The sequence below is a fragment of the Ochlerotatus camptorhynchus genome, unplaced genomic scaffold, assembly GCF_037179485.1.
Source record: "Ochlerotatus camptorhynchus isolate MF236.1 unplaced genomic scaffold, CSIRO-AGI_Acam_v1.1 ptg000402l, whole genome shotgun sequence".
NCBI lineage: Eukaryota > Metazoa > Arthropoda > Insecta > Diptera > Culicidae > Ochlerotatus > Ochlerotatus camptorhynchus.
The window spans coordinates 1936915-1955361 of NW_027040888.1; the positions used below are offsets into that span (position 1 = coordinate 1936915).

General features: G+C 39.5%; 1 protein-coding gene across 2 annotated transcripts in view; it reads right to left on the reverse strand.

The window, feature by feature from the left end:
- Positions 1-252: 252 nt before the first annotated feature.
- Positions 253-18447, reverse strand: part of LOC135710792 (uncharacterized) — a 33656-nt gene continuing 15461 nt past the window's right edge. The window contains exons 10-11 of one of the 2 annotated variants that reach the window (XR_010518445.1): positions 18001-18320; positions 253-500 (exon numbers count right to left, since the gene is read on the reverse strand). Coding sequence is in view for 1 of the 2 variants with exons in the window: in XM_065233471.1 (XP_065089543.1) it covers positions 18115-18320 (206 nt within the window). In the remaining variant the exon portion in view is untranslated. Of the gene's footprint in view, positions 501-17749; positions 18321-18447 lie in introns of those variants that run through there. The other variant, XM_065233471.1, reaches the window with a different exon arrangement.

Genomic DNA, 18447 nt, shown 5'->3' on the forward strand with positions numbered 1-18447 from the left:
TGTGCGCTGCTTGAGTTTGTTCTGAGTCCCTTTCACATAGCTAGCGTTGATAGTAGCTCCATAGTTGGACCATCACATTCTGTGTCTTGATAGGTACCCTTTTCATACTCTCCATTCAATCGTTTTTCATAGCTTTTCAAGCGTGGCCAGGAATTTCGGATAAAAACATTAATAACATTTAGTTCTGTTTCGAATCTAGTTTTATTAAAGAACGAAAACTTGAACTTATCATCATTACTGATTCCGCTTCATGATCACATACCTGGTGTCTTCCACTTTGAAGATGGCAAACCGATCCTTTCATGAGTCACCACAACATCGGTGGTAGTACCCTGCATTCGCTTTCATCGAAAAGTCGTGTTTCGGTATCTGCGCTGAAACAAAGGAATTAGGTATTTCAACTTACCAACAATCGTAAACCATCGGCGACAATATCCACGCAGCACCAACTGTCCAATTTGCCATAGTTCCTCATAAGGCTCGATCGGATGCGAGTAGTTCTGAATGGGAAGACACGAAAGTGTGTTAGTTTCATATTAAGCACAACATCAGCATTGCAAGACATCGGTATTCTGCCCCGACCAAAAGATATAATACAAATTTTGCACAACTGTGCGATAAAACCTACACGATGTTGAAAATACTTCTAAAATAGCACATAACACATGAAAAACACATCATTGCGTTCGTATTTTGTAAACACTGACGGGATAAATGACGGGTCTTACATGTGGTAGCGTTCCTTACAAATCTAAGATTACCAGTATCATTGATGTCGTCGTCACGTTGGTTTATTTGCATTTTTTTTTTTTTTTCAATGTGGCTCTCCATTTCTTTCAATTTAAATCCATCGATGGCTTTTGTGTTGACCCTAGGTTGTTGGAAAAACAGATTGACAATTGATAGGAGTAAGTGCTTATTCTACGCCTTAAGATTAGAATGCTCGGTGGTTGAAATGTTTTTCACTTGTTTGATTAACTACTGTTCACATACTTACCCCCAGAGGCTTTAAAGTATTGGTAGATAAGTTTCAGATTTAACTGTAAGCACCTTTCAAAAAAAAAACATTGTCTGATACTAGGCATTTATCACTTTGACCAATCGTACGTTTGATTCACTCTGTCGATATTGAATGGCGTTGATGTTGATGATCCTTGTTGTTGATGGCGAAATGCTACCAGTCGGCACACGAAAACGTCTTGGAAGCTGAATTGCCATTCCGCCCGGATTAGATTCTGCGTCTATTGAGTCTGCATGGTTTGATTTTTATTTTCACAATGGAACTACCTAGTTGATCGAATCACCACGAGACCATATAGAGTCTCATCATCCGTGTGCAATGGTTACTAACCTTGACAACCTTGTAGTATAATATAAGTTTTTTTTTTATAAAATAATACCGCGATCCTTCCACGCATTTTGCTAAAATTATGCAAAACGAAAATGTTTTTTTTTTCTTATACACAAGTAAATCTACATTTTAAACTGAATTCAAATTACACTGTGCAGCACGACTTTCTAGAACAGCACGCCAAACCGAAGCATGTGGCGTTGTTACTGTTGGGAGTTTTTTGCAGAAACATTTTTCTAGAAAATTTAAACGCGAAGAGACGAATGCACAATAGTCTAAAACCTCTTAAAAACGATTACAACGCTATCTCGATGTTTAACTCCTCGGTTAGGTATTTTTTCAATGCCCCATATATATAATCAATATGCGTTTAAAACTTGCCCTCTCACGGCCTTCTTGGAAAAAGGATTGAAGATGCAGATTTTAAAATTTTGCACCGTGAGGATAGAAATTTGAAAATGCTGCTATTTCTCAAATAATGCTTTTATTAAAATTGTTCGATGATTCTACGGGGTATAAAAACTCAAGGACGTATTTAATTAAATATTATAATTAGTTTTTCATATTTTATGAACGTGGTTCAAATATATAGATTTAGACTTTTTATCACCCACAGTAACAATCAAATTAATTTAAAATACTTAATTCGAAAAATATAAGCGTTGTAAAATACTCTCCCATATCTCACCTCGGTGGCAATTTGCATGGGAGCGAGCTGTCAAACGGTGAAGTTATTATTTTGCTTTAAATCTTGATTTAAAAATCGAACCAAATAGGGGAAATGGCTCTACTGTTGGCCTATGGGTCTAAGATTGGGCCCATCGCTAAAAATCTGTTATTAATCAATTTTATCTAGATGAACGCGTCATTGGATACTAAAGTCACTCCCAGAGGATTGCAAAATTCCCAGGGTAATGAGGATGAAAAAAATTAAATCGAAGGCTCCTACTGCTGCACTTCCTGGCTGCAAGGAAGGATTTTCCACCATTACAAAGATAAGAAAAATAATAATGCTGCTCCTCAAACCTCTCAAAAGAAATCCAAGCCCGAAAGAGGTTTGCTAGCTTTTTCGGACATTGTGGAATTGATATTAAATATGTTCAACATACAAGATCCTCTTAGAAGCTTAGTTTCTGCCTTGCTTCCAACATTAGAATCATATCTTAATCTCCCGTGCCATGCAGGCCCACGTAGCGGAGCTGCTGAGAACTAAATACGCAAATTTTCAACACCGTTACACGGACGGCTCTAAGGCCGTGGGGAAGGTCGGATTCGGAGTAGCGGATGTATCCAATAGCTACTTCTTTCGACTACCCGATCAGTGCTCCGTCTTCTCGGCGGAGGCTGCGGCCATCTACTTCGCCACCACGACACCCGCCAATAAACCCATATGTGTCCTATCAGACTCCGCCAGCGTTTTATACGCCTTGAATTCAGCAACATCCAGACACCCCTGGATACAAGGGATCCAAAAGGCCGCGCCGCCGAACACCTCATTTGTTTGGGTACCCGGCCATTGCGGTATCCGGGGCAACTGTGAAGCAGATCATCTCGCTGCTACAGGTCGCTCCGGCCGGATGGCCACCACAGTTGTACCCAGTCAGGACGTAAAAAAATGGGTGAAAGCATCCCTCCGAGACGCCTGGGCCCGGGAGTGGTTCGCAAAAAGGGGACCGTTCCTGAGAAAAATAAAGGGCGACACCTCCAAATGGAATGACATTACGAGCCGATGGGAACAACAGGTCTTATCCCGGCTTCGATCCGGACACACCCGAGTGACCCACAACATGGGTAGTGCTGCCTCTTTTCGGAAGTTTTGCGACTCCTGCAACACAATTATGACAGTCGAACACCTGATTGTTAACTGTCCCTGCTTCCATAACATCCGGCTCCTCTATGGAATACCGAACAGCATACGTAACGCCCTCTCTAACGACCCGTCCACGGAAGCAGCCCTAATAGTTTTCCTAAAAGATGCTGGACTGTTCTATAAAATATAATCAATATATACAAAATGACTACACTTCGAACATGGACACCACTGGAGTAAGCCTGGATATCACATGACGATTACCTGACTGCCTTCGATAACGACCACCGCCATTCACACCATGATCCGCCAACCACGCTAAGAACCAAGACAGGAACTATAATGAACTCTGTTTAAAAATACTCTGTACTAAGGGGACTCCCTTCTGGAGCTCCACCAACCTCTAGGAGAACCCCTTCTGGGTTCTCCAAAATCTCAACTATGTAATTAGGGAAGCCCCCTTCTGGGGCTCCCGGAGATGAACCAGCCTGCGGCTGAAAATCTCCTAAATAGAGATAATAATAATAATAATCATATCTTAAGCAATTGACTGTTTCATGGCCCCTTCTTGCATCAATCATATGTAAATCAATATGTAATGTGCTACAGTGGAACTGCCGTAGTCTAGTGCCTAAACTAGACTCGTTCAAATGTTTACTTCACAATTCTGATTGTGATAGGGTAGACAACTACTTCGGCCTAAACGCCCATTTTGAGCCTATCGAGCAGAAAACTTCAAATAAATCCATGATTTCAGAGTTAACAAGTCCATTATGCGTTTGGTACGATACTTTAGTTAATAAGCTACCGAACGAAGTCAATAAGAACGCGTGATATGAATTGTTGCACCCATTGTTCTCAAAAACAAAAGAAGCGCTCCGACCGAATCAATTTTTATCTTCATCCGATAGGCCGAAGTGAATTCATTGGCGTTTCAATGCGTTAGGTCGAGTTTGGCGTCAAGAAGCAGTGTAAGACTTTTGACAATATCTCAACGATTGGTTTCTCTGTATCAAATCTTACGGTACGTACGGAAAGGTAAATAAATTTGGAAGCCATCAGTAATAATAACATTCCGTTTGGTGCTAAACTACGCTAGATTAAGAAATACTAAGTGCGGGTTGTGCCTAATAGGCCGGAAATGGGGTAGTTAACCCTATATTTGCTCTCTGTGAAACATGGCTTTCTTCCGATAAAGAACTCAACTTCCACGATTTTAACATTATTCGATAGAGCCGATTCTTATGGAGGAGTACTTTTAGGGATCAAAAAGTGCTACCCTTTCTACAAAACTTCCCTTCCTGCTCTATCAGGCGTCGAAATCGTCGCTTGCCAAATAAATGCGAAGAACAAAAATCTTTGCATAGCTTCATTATATGTTCCACCAAGAACCTCCATTAGCCGTAGTCAACTCTATAATCTAGTTTTAATTCTTCCATCCCCAGTATTATTTCTGGGTGATATGAACTCCCACGGTACTGGGTGGGGCGATCTGTACGATGACAATAGAGCGGCTTCAACTTGATTATTTTGAACACTGGTGAAGTGACACGTATGGCAAAACCTCCGGCTCGAGAAAGCCGACTCGAACTATCTTTGTGTTTAAGATCGCTATCATTGGATTGTCTGTGGAAGGTTATCAATGATCCCCATGGTAGCGATCATTTGCCAATCATCATTTCAATTAAGTGTGGCCCTCAATCTGCAGAACCATCTCGAGTTCCATTTGATCTTACAAGGAACATCAACTGGCAGAAATATGAAAACGGCGGTGACAATCGGTGTCGAATCAATAGATATGCTTCCACGCTTCCACCATTGCACAGTGTTGCTTTTTGCCGTTTTCGTGCGCTTTTTTAATAGCTTCTCAAACATTGATTTTAGGGGTATAGTTTGTTTAAAGATGTTTTTGCATATGTTAATCCGTTTCTTTTGATGTAGACGGTTTGGTGATTATTCTACCTAAAAGTGAGATCAAATAATATTTTTTTATCTGATTCAGATACAGACTTAACGTCTTCCAGTGGCGTCGCGTCCACATGTGCAACCTGTGCACGACACAGGTGTAAATAATTTTAAAAATGCCTTTAGATTTTTTAGATTTTATGGTCACATTATAGCTGTACTTCTTTACTCCAGACCTCAAGTGACCATGAATAGACTATTTTATAGTGTGGTTCAATTAAATCTTTAACCTCGGTTTGCTTCAAAAAGTATTAAATTCAGTTCGGATGTTCTGCCTGATCTCTAATGCATTGATTTCTAAGCATATCGCTAACACTACCACGACAAAACTCGTTAAATAATGCACCTAAAAGCGAGCTTTTTTGGGTGGCGGGTGGCAAATTTGTGAATGGTCAAATGCCTGATGTAAGCCAAGCATCACCTCTTGAAACATACCCCAAATTTTCCACAATACATGGCGGTTTGCACCACTAGTTGTAATTGAAGCTTTCAGTAGTCACGCATCAAACGGGAGCAACACGGAAACAGCAGTTTGGTACGCTTTGGACGTTATCATACTTGCAGACCGGTTTGGATGTGTGAGTTTAAATTAGAAGAACATTTGTGATGGATGGGTGCCTAAAGCGTGCATTTCTCGCTGTGCACTTGGATATCTGATTGCAAGTAATGGAGAAATAGAGCGCAAAAGCTCGCTCTAACTCTCTCGTCAGGTGTGAATCTCTCAATTACCGATAGTTGCGCCGGTACGCCTGTCAAAACTTATGAGCTTCCCTGGTTCATTCTGATAGTGTTGTTCTGACGAATAAAGAGGTGATTAATTCAAGTTTGCTACCCAGGGAACTATGCATTTTCTCTAGATTTTGGCAGTTTTGCATAAAAAAAATATTCTTTATTACACTTCAGTCGAAAGAGTTAGCCTTTTGATAAAAACGAGAATTCAAGATGAACATTGCATTAGGTCCAAAGTAACATTGACAGATTCTCTCCGTTGACTTCCTCTTTGTATTTCCACGGCCATGACAAGACCCCAAGTAACCAACAAGCCCGCTAATCGCCCTTTTTGCGATATAAGACTGATGTACGACTGATATAAAGTTAGGAAACCCTAAATTTACCTTATATAGCAAAAAGGGCTAGTATCGGGTAGTTAGCGGACTTGGTGGTTACTTGGGACATTCTCAGGTATTTTCAGCAGACATATCGATAAAAGAAGCTTTTATCTAGCATCTAATACGACAAACACAACAAAAAATGGTTATGTGCTCAAGTTATTAACGAAAGAGAAAGTCGACGAAGAGAATCGATCAATATTACTTAGGATGTTCAGCTTGAATCAGTGGCGTCGCGTAACCTCACTTTTTACCTGTGCACCAACTTTCAAAAACAGATTTAATGCCATATTCATACCCGAATCGGTTGAAAAATACACTTAATCTTCTAGATAACTCGATATCTATCCATTGCAAACAATATTTTGATAATTGTTTATGTTTTGAGAGTTGGTGCACAGGTAGATTGAGGTTAAGGCGACGCCACTGGCTTGAATTAGTTAAGTTTTGCAATTCCTCTTACTTTGGTTAGCGCGAAAAGGGCCATACAAGTTTTGTTTACACAAGATGATAGGCCCTTCAAATGTTACGTTAGGAAGTGATTAATATAGTAATTGAGAATTTGTCCCTCGAATTCATGGAGCATTGAAAAATAAAACAAAAACTAATATGTGGTGGTCAACTATACCGAACAAAGTTTGGTGCACAGGTAAACAATTGAGGCACGCGACGCCTCTGACGTCTTCAATAAAGTTGTAGCAAATGTTATTTTAAGCAACTTTGCTCAATACCCAAAATTTCTAGCTCTTATAATTTGCGAGATATGTATCATTTTTCGTGAAAGGCTCCTTTAAATCATGTTTTTTAGTATAACTGATTTTCTAGGCATCCTACAATTTTGGTTTCTTTTACAACTATATTTTGCTTTTGCTGAACATTGTAACTAATTATCTCTTGAAACAAAAAAGTTATTCTTAAATAATCGATACTTTTAGGGGTATTTGCCCATCAAATAACTATTTCCGGCGCAAATTGGCGAAAAAATTCTAGGAAGGATTCTGAATCTATACTTATTGTACTGCCGAAAAGTTATAAAAACATGTGGCAGCACGCGATCTTTTGGGTGTTTTTTAATAACTAAAAAAACTCCTGCAAATGTCTAATTTTTGAATACATATTTTAATTTCAAAATATAGCATGTTACAATGTTCAGCAAAAATATGTATTTTTGTACGGCAAACAGCTTTGTAGAATATGTTAAAAATATCGAAAATCTAGGAAAAAAGTGATACCTAAAACAATGAACAAATCTTTTGGACAGAAACATTACTCAATTATTGTCTTTCAAGTACCTAGGGGTCTGGTTTGATTCAAAGTGCAGTTACGTATTGGAAGCAAAAATGTCAACAGATGATCAACTTTCTCCGTTCAATTTGTGGCACATGGTGGGGTGTTCATCCGGGAGACCTCATAACGCTTTATAAAACAACTACCGTGCCAGCACCATATTTGACGCGTCCCTAATGATGACGCACTCGTCTAATTTTCATCGCATCTCGATTTTGACAAGATATTTTTTTAAACTTTGTTACACCATCATCCCTAGAGCACAGGAAGTAATATTTGCAGAAGTAACATTTCAAAAATAATGATTGAAATCTCTCTGTTCTAGAGTACGGCTCTTTCTGCTTTCTCTCGGCAAGAAAATGTCACCTAATAAAATTGGAACGAATTCAATATCGTTGTCTGCGTATTGCTCTTGGCTGTATGCACTCAACGCATAACATGAGTCTCGAGGTTCTGGCAGGAGTAACACCCCTCCAGAACCGTTTCTGGGAGCTCTCTCTCAGAATACTAATCAAATGCGGAGTGACGAACACACTTATAATTGAAAATTTTGAGCTGAACACACAATCTCGATTTATGAGAATCTACCACCACTACATATCCTCGGATGTGCACAATAATGATTGTGATGCATTTGCTCTTTGTGAAACTTGGCTCTCTTCAGATATAGATCTTCCTTTTTATGATTTTAACATTATTCGACTGGATCGTGAGGATTCGCGTGGAGGAGGGGTACTTTTGGGGATCAAAAAGTGCCATTCCTTCTATAGAGTGAATCTTCCACAATTTACAGGTATTGAAGTTGTCGCATGTCAGGCTATTATTAAAGGTAAGAGGATTTGTATTGCTTCTGTTTATATTCCTCCAAGAGCCGTTGTTAATCGAAAACAACTTTCAGATATATGTTCAGTACTTCCTGCTCCACGGTTGATTATGGGAGATTTTAATTCCCACGGTACAGGCTGGGGGGAACTGTATCATGACAACCGTTCTACTATGATATATGACCTCTGTGACAACTTCAATATGACAATTCTTAACAATGGAGAAGTAACACGTTTGGCTGGTCCATCCTCAAATGGAACTAAAGTAGACCTCACACTTTGCTCTAGCTCATTATCGTTGGATTGCACGTGGAATGGGATCCAGGATCCCCACGGTATTGATCACTTGCCGATCAAAATTTCGATTGCCAGTGGGTTCAATCCGTCGGAATCCGTTAACGTCGCACGACCTCACCCGTAATATCGACTGGACAACGTTCAAGACCGCGATAGAGGAAGCCGTGTCGTCAGTAGAAGGGCTTCCACCGTTGAAGGAATATAACTTCCTCTCCAATCTGATCTTGGACAGCGCGCTTCGAGCTCAAACTCGGCCGGTTCCTGGAACGTCTTTCCACACATATACATGTTTAAGAAATAGTGAAATTTAAGAATCATAAATCAAATGTCCTTTCTCTCTTTCCATCCATACAATTGTCATCCACTAACCTCGAGAAGACCGCGAGTAACCGGTTCAAATCCTTTAATTTTAGATTTAAGACACTAATAATGTATAACGCAAATGATCTCTGTAAAATTTAGTCAATTGAGCATGTACAAATAAAGTAATAACAAAAAAAATGATTGCCCAGAACATACAATTATGCAAAGTTTTATGCAAATCGGAGAGGGTCCAGTTTTTCCTATTCGTCATTTAACGTGGAACTTTTCCCCTTGGTGGGATCAGCAAAGGACTGAGGTTTATCGGAAAAAAGTCTGACGCGTTTAAGCTTTTCCGGAAACGTGGAACACCCGTGTATTTCGAAGCGTACTCGGCTCTTGAACGCGAACTCAAGAGCCTCATCAAAGCCAAGAAACGCGGATACTGGCGGCAATTCGTGGACGGATTATCGCACGAAGGATGCGTAGCCGGTCTTCGAACAACGAGAGCGAGGAGTACTCAGATCGTTGGATTCTCAAGTTCGCGCGAAAAGTATGCCCTGATTCCGTGCCGGCACAGATGATTCCTCGCGAAACGACGAATTCGGGAGACGAGATCAGCCAGTCTTTTTCAATGCTGGAGCTCTCATTCGCGCTCCTTTCGTGTGGCAATTCGGCTCCGGGGGCTGATAGAATCAGGTTGAACTTGTTGAAAAACCTCCCAGACGTCGCTAAGAGGCGCAAGTTGAACTTGTTTTGTCAGTCCCTGGAGCTCAATATTGTTCCTGATGAAACCCGCGTCAGATCATAACTCGTATCGTCCCATCGCGATCTTATCGTGCATTCGACATTTTTTTGGAGAAAATGATCCTTTTTCGCTTGGACAAATGGGTTGAGACGAACCACCTACTCTCCGATACTCAATTTGGTTTCCGTAGGGGCAAGGGAACGAAAGACTGTCTCGCGTTGCTTTCCACAGAAATTCAGTTGGCTTTTGCTAAAAAAAAAACCAAATGGCTTCTGTTTTCTTTAACTTTTTGTACAATTTGCTATCAGAGAAACATATGAGCTTTTCTCATGGAAACTCTACAGCTTCTCGATTTAGTTACATGGGTCTCCCCCAGGGCTCATGTTTAAGCCCCTTTTTGTATAATTTCTACGTCAGAGAAATTGACAATTGTCTAAGTGACAACTGCACGCTGAGACAACTTGCAGAGGACGGAGTAGTGTCTATGACAGGGCCCAAAGGGGTCGACCTGCAAGGACCCTTACAGGAAACCTTAGATAATTTGTCTACTTGGGCTATCGAGCGAAGGGGGCAGAGTCGCAATCTTCTTTCTATCTAATCAGCGTACGCGCAGCTAACCACAGCAAAACACAATTTTTCCTGCATCGTAGATAGAGTCATCTACGATGCAGGAAAAATTGTGTTTTGCTGTGGTTAGCTGTGCGTACGCTGAGTAGATAGAAAGAAGATTGATGACGATTCTGAAGATTTCTTGCAAAAAGATGATGCGATATCCAAGTAGATGCGAGAAATGAAACAAGATTTTTCGAATATTGATTCGCTAGTGTGAGATTTGTTGAGCATCTAGAATTGAGATTTAGATGTGGTACTAGATGTGGAGATTACCCTCGCTATCGAGCTAGGTGTCGAATTCTCCTCGGAGAAAACTGAGTTGGTACGATGAGTCTAGTAGAAGTGTTGGCGGGCATGTTGCCACTATCGAATCCGTTTTCGGAATTGTCCCTCAGGCTCCTCACCCGTTGTGAAGTTATGAACCCACTGGTAATCGAAAATTTTGAAAAGCTTCTTGAGCTGAACCCTCAAACTCGTTTTATGTCATTGAGCTACGTGTACAAAACACTGGATGTCAGCCCTTCACAGCATAATCCTCATCGTGTATGCTTCTCCGACTTCGGCAATTCAGTTAGTTTTGATGTATCTATGACGCGGGAGATTCGTGGGATCCCAGAACATCATCGTTCCATGATTGTTCCGTCAATTTATGCTGCAAAGTTTGGCCAAGTTGATTTCGCAAGATCGTTCTTTACAGGTGGATCATTAATAGAGGCGTCCGCTGGTTTTGGTATTTATAACGCGCCACTTAAATGCTTCAAGCTCCCTGTTCCGTGTATATTGCTGAGCTGGCGGCTATATACTATACGCTAGAAACGATCGCCTCACTTGCACCAGATCATTATTTTATTTTTACGTATAGTCTCAGTTCTGTCGAGGTTATTCGCTCTATGAGGCCGGTAAAGCACTCCTCGTATTTTCTCATGAAAATACGAGAGCTTCTAAGTGCTTCATCTTTAAGATCTTTTGTCATCACCTTTGCATGGGTCCCATCTCATTGCTCGATTCCGGGCAATGAGAAGGCGGACTCACTTGCTAAGGTGGGCGCTATGAAAGGCGATCGACAAATCGCCTACGATGAATTTTTCTTCATTTATCGTCAACAGTCACTCGTCAGCTGGCAGAATAAATGAAGCGAAGAAAGTTTGGGACGATGGTTATATTCGATCATCCCTAAGGTGCCGAAGAGTCCTTGTTTAAGGGGTTCGATGTGGGTCGAGACTTCATTCGTATGATGTCTCGCCTCATGTCCAATCACTATTCGTTAAACGCTCACTTGTTCCGTGTTGGGCTGGGGGAGAGCAATCTCTGTGAATGTGGACAAGGTTACCAGGACGCAGATCACATTATTTGGTATTGTGCTGAGTATCGTGGGGTCAGATCTGAGCTGTACGATTCCCTTCGGGCTCGAGGTAGACGACCTAATGTTCCAGTTCGGGATATTTTGGGTAGACGCGATCTGGAGTTTATGCAACTTATATATGTTTTCTTAAAAAAATATTAACCTTAGATTGTAAGTTTGACTAACCTTGTGTTTAGTTTTTGTTTTGTTCATGTGGTTTTTTAATGTTTGTTTATGTAATAATTGTATAATTACACTGCGGATACCAAATTGAATAGGAATAAGTTCATGTTTTAGGAATAATGAAAGATTTGTATCGTAAATCATAACTCAAATCTCCTTCTCCCTCTCCCCATCCATAACACTGTAAATCTCTACTAACCTCGAGACGACCGCGAGTAATCGGTTCAATTCCTTTAACTCTAGACTTAAGACATTAATTATGTATAACGCAAATGATAACTTGGCTCTGTAAAGTTTATTCGATTGGGCCTGTACAAATAAATTAATACAATAAAAAACATATCCTCGGATATGTGTCTTCCTTGTTACACTCCATACCGTGCTCACTTCACCAATCGCAGTTCCTCAATTGAATATGATCTGACCATGAAACAAGCAATTCATGGGATTCCCGATCAACTTCGACCTATTACTATCCCGCGTATTTTTACTGAAATAAAGTACCAACACGTCAATTGCGTGAACTGATATTTTACAGACGGGTCTCGTCTCAGTGGATCCACTGGCTTCGGTGTCTTCAATGAAAACTCTAGCGCCTTCCGCAAACTTCAGGAACCGTGTTCCGTTTTTGTTGCTGAGCTGGCAGCAATCAACTTCGCATTGGGGATGATTTCCAACATGCCCGCAGACCATTACTTCATCTTCTCGGATAGTCTCAGTTCGATCGAGGCTATTCGGTCGATGAAACAAGGTAGGCACTCATCTTATTTCCTTTCAAAGATAAGGGAGCAGATGAGTGTGCTGATCGAAAGATTATAATATAATCTTTCGATCAGCACACTCATCTGCTCCCTTACCTTTGAAAGGAAATAAGATGAGTGCCCAAGGTAATCATATATTATATGATTACCTTTGTATGGGTCCCCTAACATTGCTCATTCACAGGCAATGAGAAGGCGGACTCTCTCGCAAAGGTGGGCGCGCAGGAAGGCGAATTTTATGACAGGCAAATTTCACACGATGAATTTTACCATTTAGTGCATCAGAGTACCCTTTCGAGTTAGCAAACCGATCGGGACAATGCTTGGACGGGTGGTTACATTCAATTATTCCTAATGTTTCTTCGAGAGCGTGGTTTAAAGGCTTGGACTTAAGTCGTGACTTTATTCGTGTGATGAGTAGACTTATGTCCAACCACTACTCGCTAGATGCTCATCTCAATAGAATAAACCTCGAAAACGCAGTTTGGCAGTGTACGGATAATGACACCGCAAGAGAGCGACTTTTGAATATCCTCGATATCCAAGGAAGACAACCCTATGTTCCTATCAGAGACGTGTTGGGAACTCGCGATATCTGCTATATGCAATCGGTTTATGTGTTTCTTCAAATGTCTAGTATAAGAATTTAATTCCTTTGTCTTTTGTCTCTCTTTAATAGTTTTTGTTCGTCTTGTCCCCCCGTCTCGATGAGTCTCATCGTCGCCCTTACCCCCAAGCTCCTCCCTTGATCCTATCCTTCGACAATGTACCTCTCTAACCTCGAGTAAGTCGCGAGTATTCGGCCCAACTCCTACTAGACATAGAATTAAGTGCCTTCCAAATAAACGAACTAGTTAAAAATAGCATGTGCATTAGGTCCTAAGCAACATTTACAGATTCTCTTCCTCGACTTCTCTTTGCATCCTTACGGCCATATGTTAAGACATTCCCAGCTATTTTCAGCACACAGATCGATGAAAATACGACTTGAAACGGTACTGCATTTAAGTTACTAACGAAAGAGAATCGATCAATCTTGCTTAGCATCTAATGCATTGTTCAGCTTGAAATATTGTCTAACATTCACAGGGTGTCTACTCAATCCAAGGAATCAAATTCCCTGAGTTTTCCAGGTTTTTCCAGGTCGGATGAAAAAAATTCCAGGTACATACAAATTATACACATTATTATTTTATCGAACCCCCCTGTTTGCTGGTGTTCACACTGCTTGCACATGTCGAAAGAACTGTCAATTTAGATTTCAAAACAAAACTGTATCAGGAGTCAAAACTAAATACTTCCATCATGAATTACCGGAAAATTGCTCTAGTTTCGGCAGACGTATTTGCTTTTATTATTTTAAATAAAATGAGAAAGAGAAATTGAACTTTGTGGAGTAGGAAATGGTTGCTCAGGAGGAACACCGGCAGGGATTTGGCTCATCTTGTCCATCAAGAGCTGCGATATGAAGATGAAAATGGATTTCAAAACTTCGCCAGGATGTCGATACCAACTTTAGACAAGCTAGTGGGAAAAGTTCTCACTAGATATACATGATTCCTTGAGTTCTGAAAATTTCTGTTAACAACTCAATTCTGCAAGGTCTTCAAACCTTCTGACGTCCCTGAAGTTTTGTTTCTGTTCTCCGGTAAAATTTCCTTAAAAATCGACAATCTTTCCTGACAATCTGCAAATGTCTCGGTAGTTCTACAGATTTCTTTGAAGTTCTGTGTGTTCTTCAGAAGTTCAGCAAATTTTCCTAAAAACCTACAAAGTTCCTGAATCCCTGAAGATTTAAGATCCTTGAAGATCAACAATTATCTCTGATGTTCACAACATTTCTAATAATCTACAAACTTCTCAAAAGTTCTGTAATTTTCTCTGCAGATTTTCATGATTCAATGAATATCTGCAAATATCTCTGAACATCTATACAATTTTCTAAAGAATTAAAAGATTATCTAGAAATTTTTGAACTTTCCGGAAGTTTTAGGAAGTATTCTGAAGTTTTTCTAATTTTTCTGAAGCTGTGCAAATATCTCTAAAGATCAGCGAACTTACCTGAAGTTCTGTGAATGTCTTTCAAAATCCAAGAACCGCAGTAAAATTCTGAAAATTTATTTTAACATCTGCTAATTTTTGAGTAGATTTACGACCTACCCTCTGAACTTTTCTGAAGTTCCTAAAATTTATTTCAAATTCTGTAAAGTTTTCTGAAGTACTGTATTTCTGCTCTAAAGATCTACGAACTGCCCTGAAGTTCAATAAATTTCACAGTAGATCTTCGAACTTTTCTAAAGTTATTTAAATTTCTTTGTGGATTCTTGATCTAAAGATCGGCGAACTTTCCCGAAGATCTGCGAGTTTTGCTGAAGTTTTGCAAATTTTTCTAAAAACGTACGAATTTTCGGACGTTCTACAGACTTCTCTTAAGGTCTACGGACTTCTCTGAAGTTCTTTAGGTTTATCTATTTCCGACTTCCATGGAGTTCTGCAAAATATTGTACTTTTGTACTTCCCTGCGATTTGTTTTTGGAATTGAGGTGCTTTTCATGAGGACATTTAACGAATTTTTCTGAAGATCTCACATTTGTGAGAAACTGTGAAACCACAGACAAACAGACGTAACTCTTCATTGTGTATCTTCGTCCACGCATTTAACGGTTGATTTGAATATTATCAGTTCCGCGAACTACTCGCCGTAGCGCTGGCATCGGATCACTTTGACGTTTCTATACATTCTATTGAACTTTCATGCAATATTGTTTGCGAGTTAGCGAGCAAGATTGTTTTCCGCGAGAAGCCCGAGAGATGTCGTTACTGAGGTCCTATGTTTTGAGATGCTATGTTTTCAAGAAAAACTTTTTCAAAGAGTTACGTCTGTTTGTCTGTGGTGAAACTTTCCGTCAAATTCCTGCAAATATCTTTAAAGTTCTGTAAAGTTGTCTTAAGCTCCGTAGCTCTATTCCCAAGATCTACAAAAAAAAAAACTTGAGGCTCCATAAATTTCTCAGTAGATCTGCAAACTTCTCTGATGTTTTGTAAATTCATCTAGGGTTACCCTGAAGATTTGAAAATTTCCTTGAAGATAACCTAAAGTTGTCAAAATTTATCAGAAAATATTTGAGCTTCCTTGAAGTTTTAAATGTCTCTCTCAAGATCTACAAATTTCCCTGAAATCGTGTAAATATTTATTTTTTTTAAATCCCTGAAGTTCTGCAATTTTTACTGAAGATCCATTTCTGAGATTCTTGTGATTTTTTCAGAAGTCCTGTGATTTTTTTCATAGTTGTAGCTTTGTTCTGAAGAACTACGAACTTTTGTGATGTTGAATAATGTTTCGAGGATCTCCAAACTTCTGTGAAATACTTTATATTTCACTGTAGATTCTTGGACTTGTCTGAAGTTATGCGAATTTCCCTGAAGATTTGTAAAATTTCGCTTATAGTTTTACAAATTGATTTGAAATTATTTTTGCTTGCAAAACTTCAAACATTTATCTGAAGATCTACGACCCCTCTTGTGATTTCTGTTAATAACTTTTAATTTGTTTGTAGTTCTTTTCTCAACATCTACGAACTACCCTAAAGCTCAACAAATTTCTCAGTAGATCTCCAACCCTCTCTGAAGCTCAAAAAAAAATCTATGTTGGGTCTCAGACCTGCTGTCTGGCATGCTTATTCTTATACAGTACATGCTTCGTATGCTTCCTTTTGACGGTTGCCAGTCTCTCTTTTTCGGCTGTTTCCTTTTTACGACGATTTTGATCCTCCACATACACATCAGCGAAGAGCGAGCGTGACAAGACTCTCTGAATGAACTTGTCTCGTTCGCACACGTTGTCTTAGCTATCAGATGCTTGTCAAGTTCAGTGTCCTTAAGAAACGTTTCGAGAAACTGAACGAAAAACTTCTTTTGAATTACGAATGAAGTGATAATTGGAAAATTCCCTGAGTGGAACCAAAATTCCCTGAATATTCCAGGTTTTTCCAGAAAAAATAAAATTCCCTGTAAATTCCCGGTTTTCCAGGTTTTTCCAGGTAGTAGACACCCTGATTCATTTTCGGGGAAGAAATTTTTCGAAACTCTGTATCACAAAGACATAACTTCCAATAGCCCTTCCGTTATTTAGTATAGCTTTATGCACGAGATTTTTGTGATTTAATCGATTTATCGCTAAAAGTTTTCAAACCATTTTACTTGGAATTTTATATTTGCCATATAAGCCATATCTTCGTCATTTATGGGCAGAACGGTAGTTAGCAGATTTTTTTTTCGGAAATTATTTGGTATTGAATTTTCCGTACTCAACAGAATGACTGCAATCTATTTTACACTAAAAGTTGATTAGTTGGAACTTTATGCGACTGTCCCGTAAATTTGAACTCCTTCCCTAGGGTACCTGGCAAGTGTTTACTGCACATGCCAGTCAACGCAAATTGAAGAAACGGAACTTAACAACTAGACTGTTTATCGTACTACTAATAATCTAACCTTAAAACTAAATATTCGAAAGATAGGTTTGTTATCTCCAGCCATACACGAGTGTTTACTTCTTATATTCACACGAACGATGTTTACATAGTGAAACTACATCAAGTTTAAGCATCTTAACATTAATAGCATCCTGACGCCAATCGTCAGACCTATATCTATGAAATTGTTACACTGCCGGTGGGCGCATAATTGTCCCATGTTCTACACATGGGACAGTTATGCTTCCACCGGCAATACAGTTGTAGTAAGTCTAGAGTATATTTCATACAGATTTTATCGAACTTATTGAAAAATAAATCTAAAATAAATACCCTCAAATTTGTTTAAACCTAAATTGAATTCAAGTCAAATTTCTATTGTTAGTGAGAAAGAAATAAAGTCGATGGTTTACCTAATTTTCACGTTATTATATATGATTATGATTATGTTTGCACCAGTGGCGTCGCTTTAACCTCAATCTACCTCAATAGACATCGAGTAAACTAGAAGATGTTGTGCATTTTGCAACCATTTCGAGTATAAATATGGTATTAAATCTGGTTTTTTAAAGTTGATTCACAAGTAAACAATGAGGTTACGCGACGGCGCTGGTTTGCACGAAAATTAACTTATTTCAATTTAATTCGCCTTGAACCAAAGTAATTTGCGATGATAACATAGAATCTAATCACATTAAGGATTTAGTCAATAGCATTCCTTTGAATGTTCCTAAATTTTACATTTCAATGCAAGAACATAGATAACTTTTAGCCTTATCCTAGTGGTACACATCTGAAGTCCTCCTAGTCCTGTGTAACAGAGTTTTGCTTAACGTAACCTCACATCTAAGCTCCATTCCTATTGCCTATCTTCTTCTCATACTAAATGCTAAAATAAGGTTAGGATTCACCTATTAAAATGGAAACGGTACTCACCACTCGACGCTCGGAAATCCATTCCGAAACCCAAGGTTGCCCAAGGTCCGTCGCGTGAGTCATTGAGATCTTATCCCAAGATACCCCCGGAACGGTGAAGAGGGTAGCTCGTTACTACATAATTGCAGCGACTGTGCACCTTTTCCCATTCACAAGTTTGTACGTTTCGCGGGCTGCCCGCACTGCATCCCGGTGTTTGAAATCGATCACACCGTAGACTCTCGCTATCTTACCAGCAGTAGTATTGCTGAAACGCGTCCAGAAGTACGAAATGTCACCGCATAGCTTGAACGTGTTGTAGATGACAATTTCGTCATAGTCTGTTGAATGAGGCAAGCGCAAAGTAAAACCAACAATCAATCAAGGTTGCAAAGACTCATTTCAGCTAAAATAATGTTTTTCGGAATAATAAAACCAAAAGATGGTATGATGGCATGTTTTACTTGT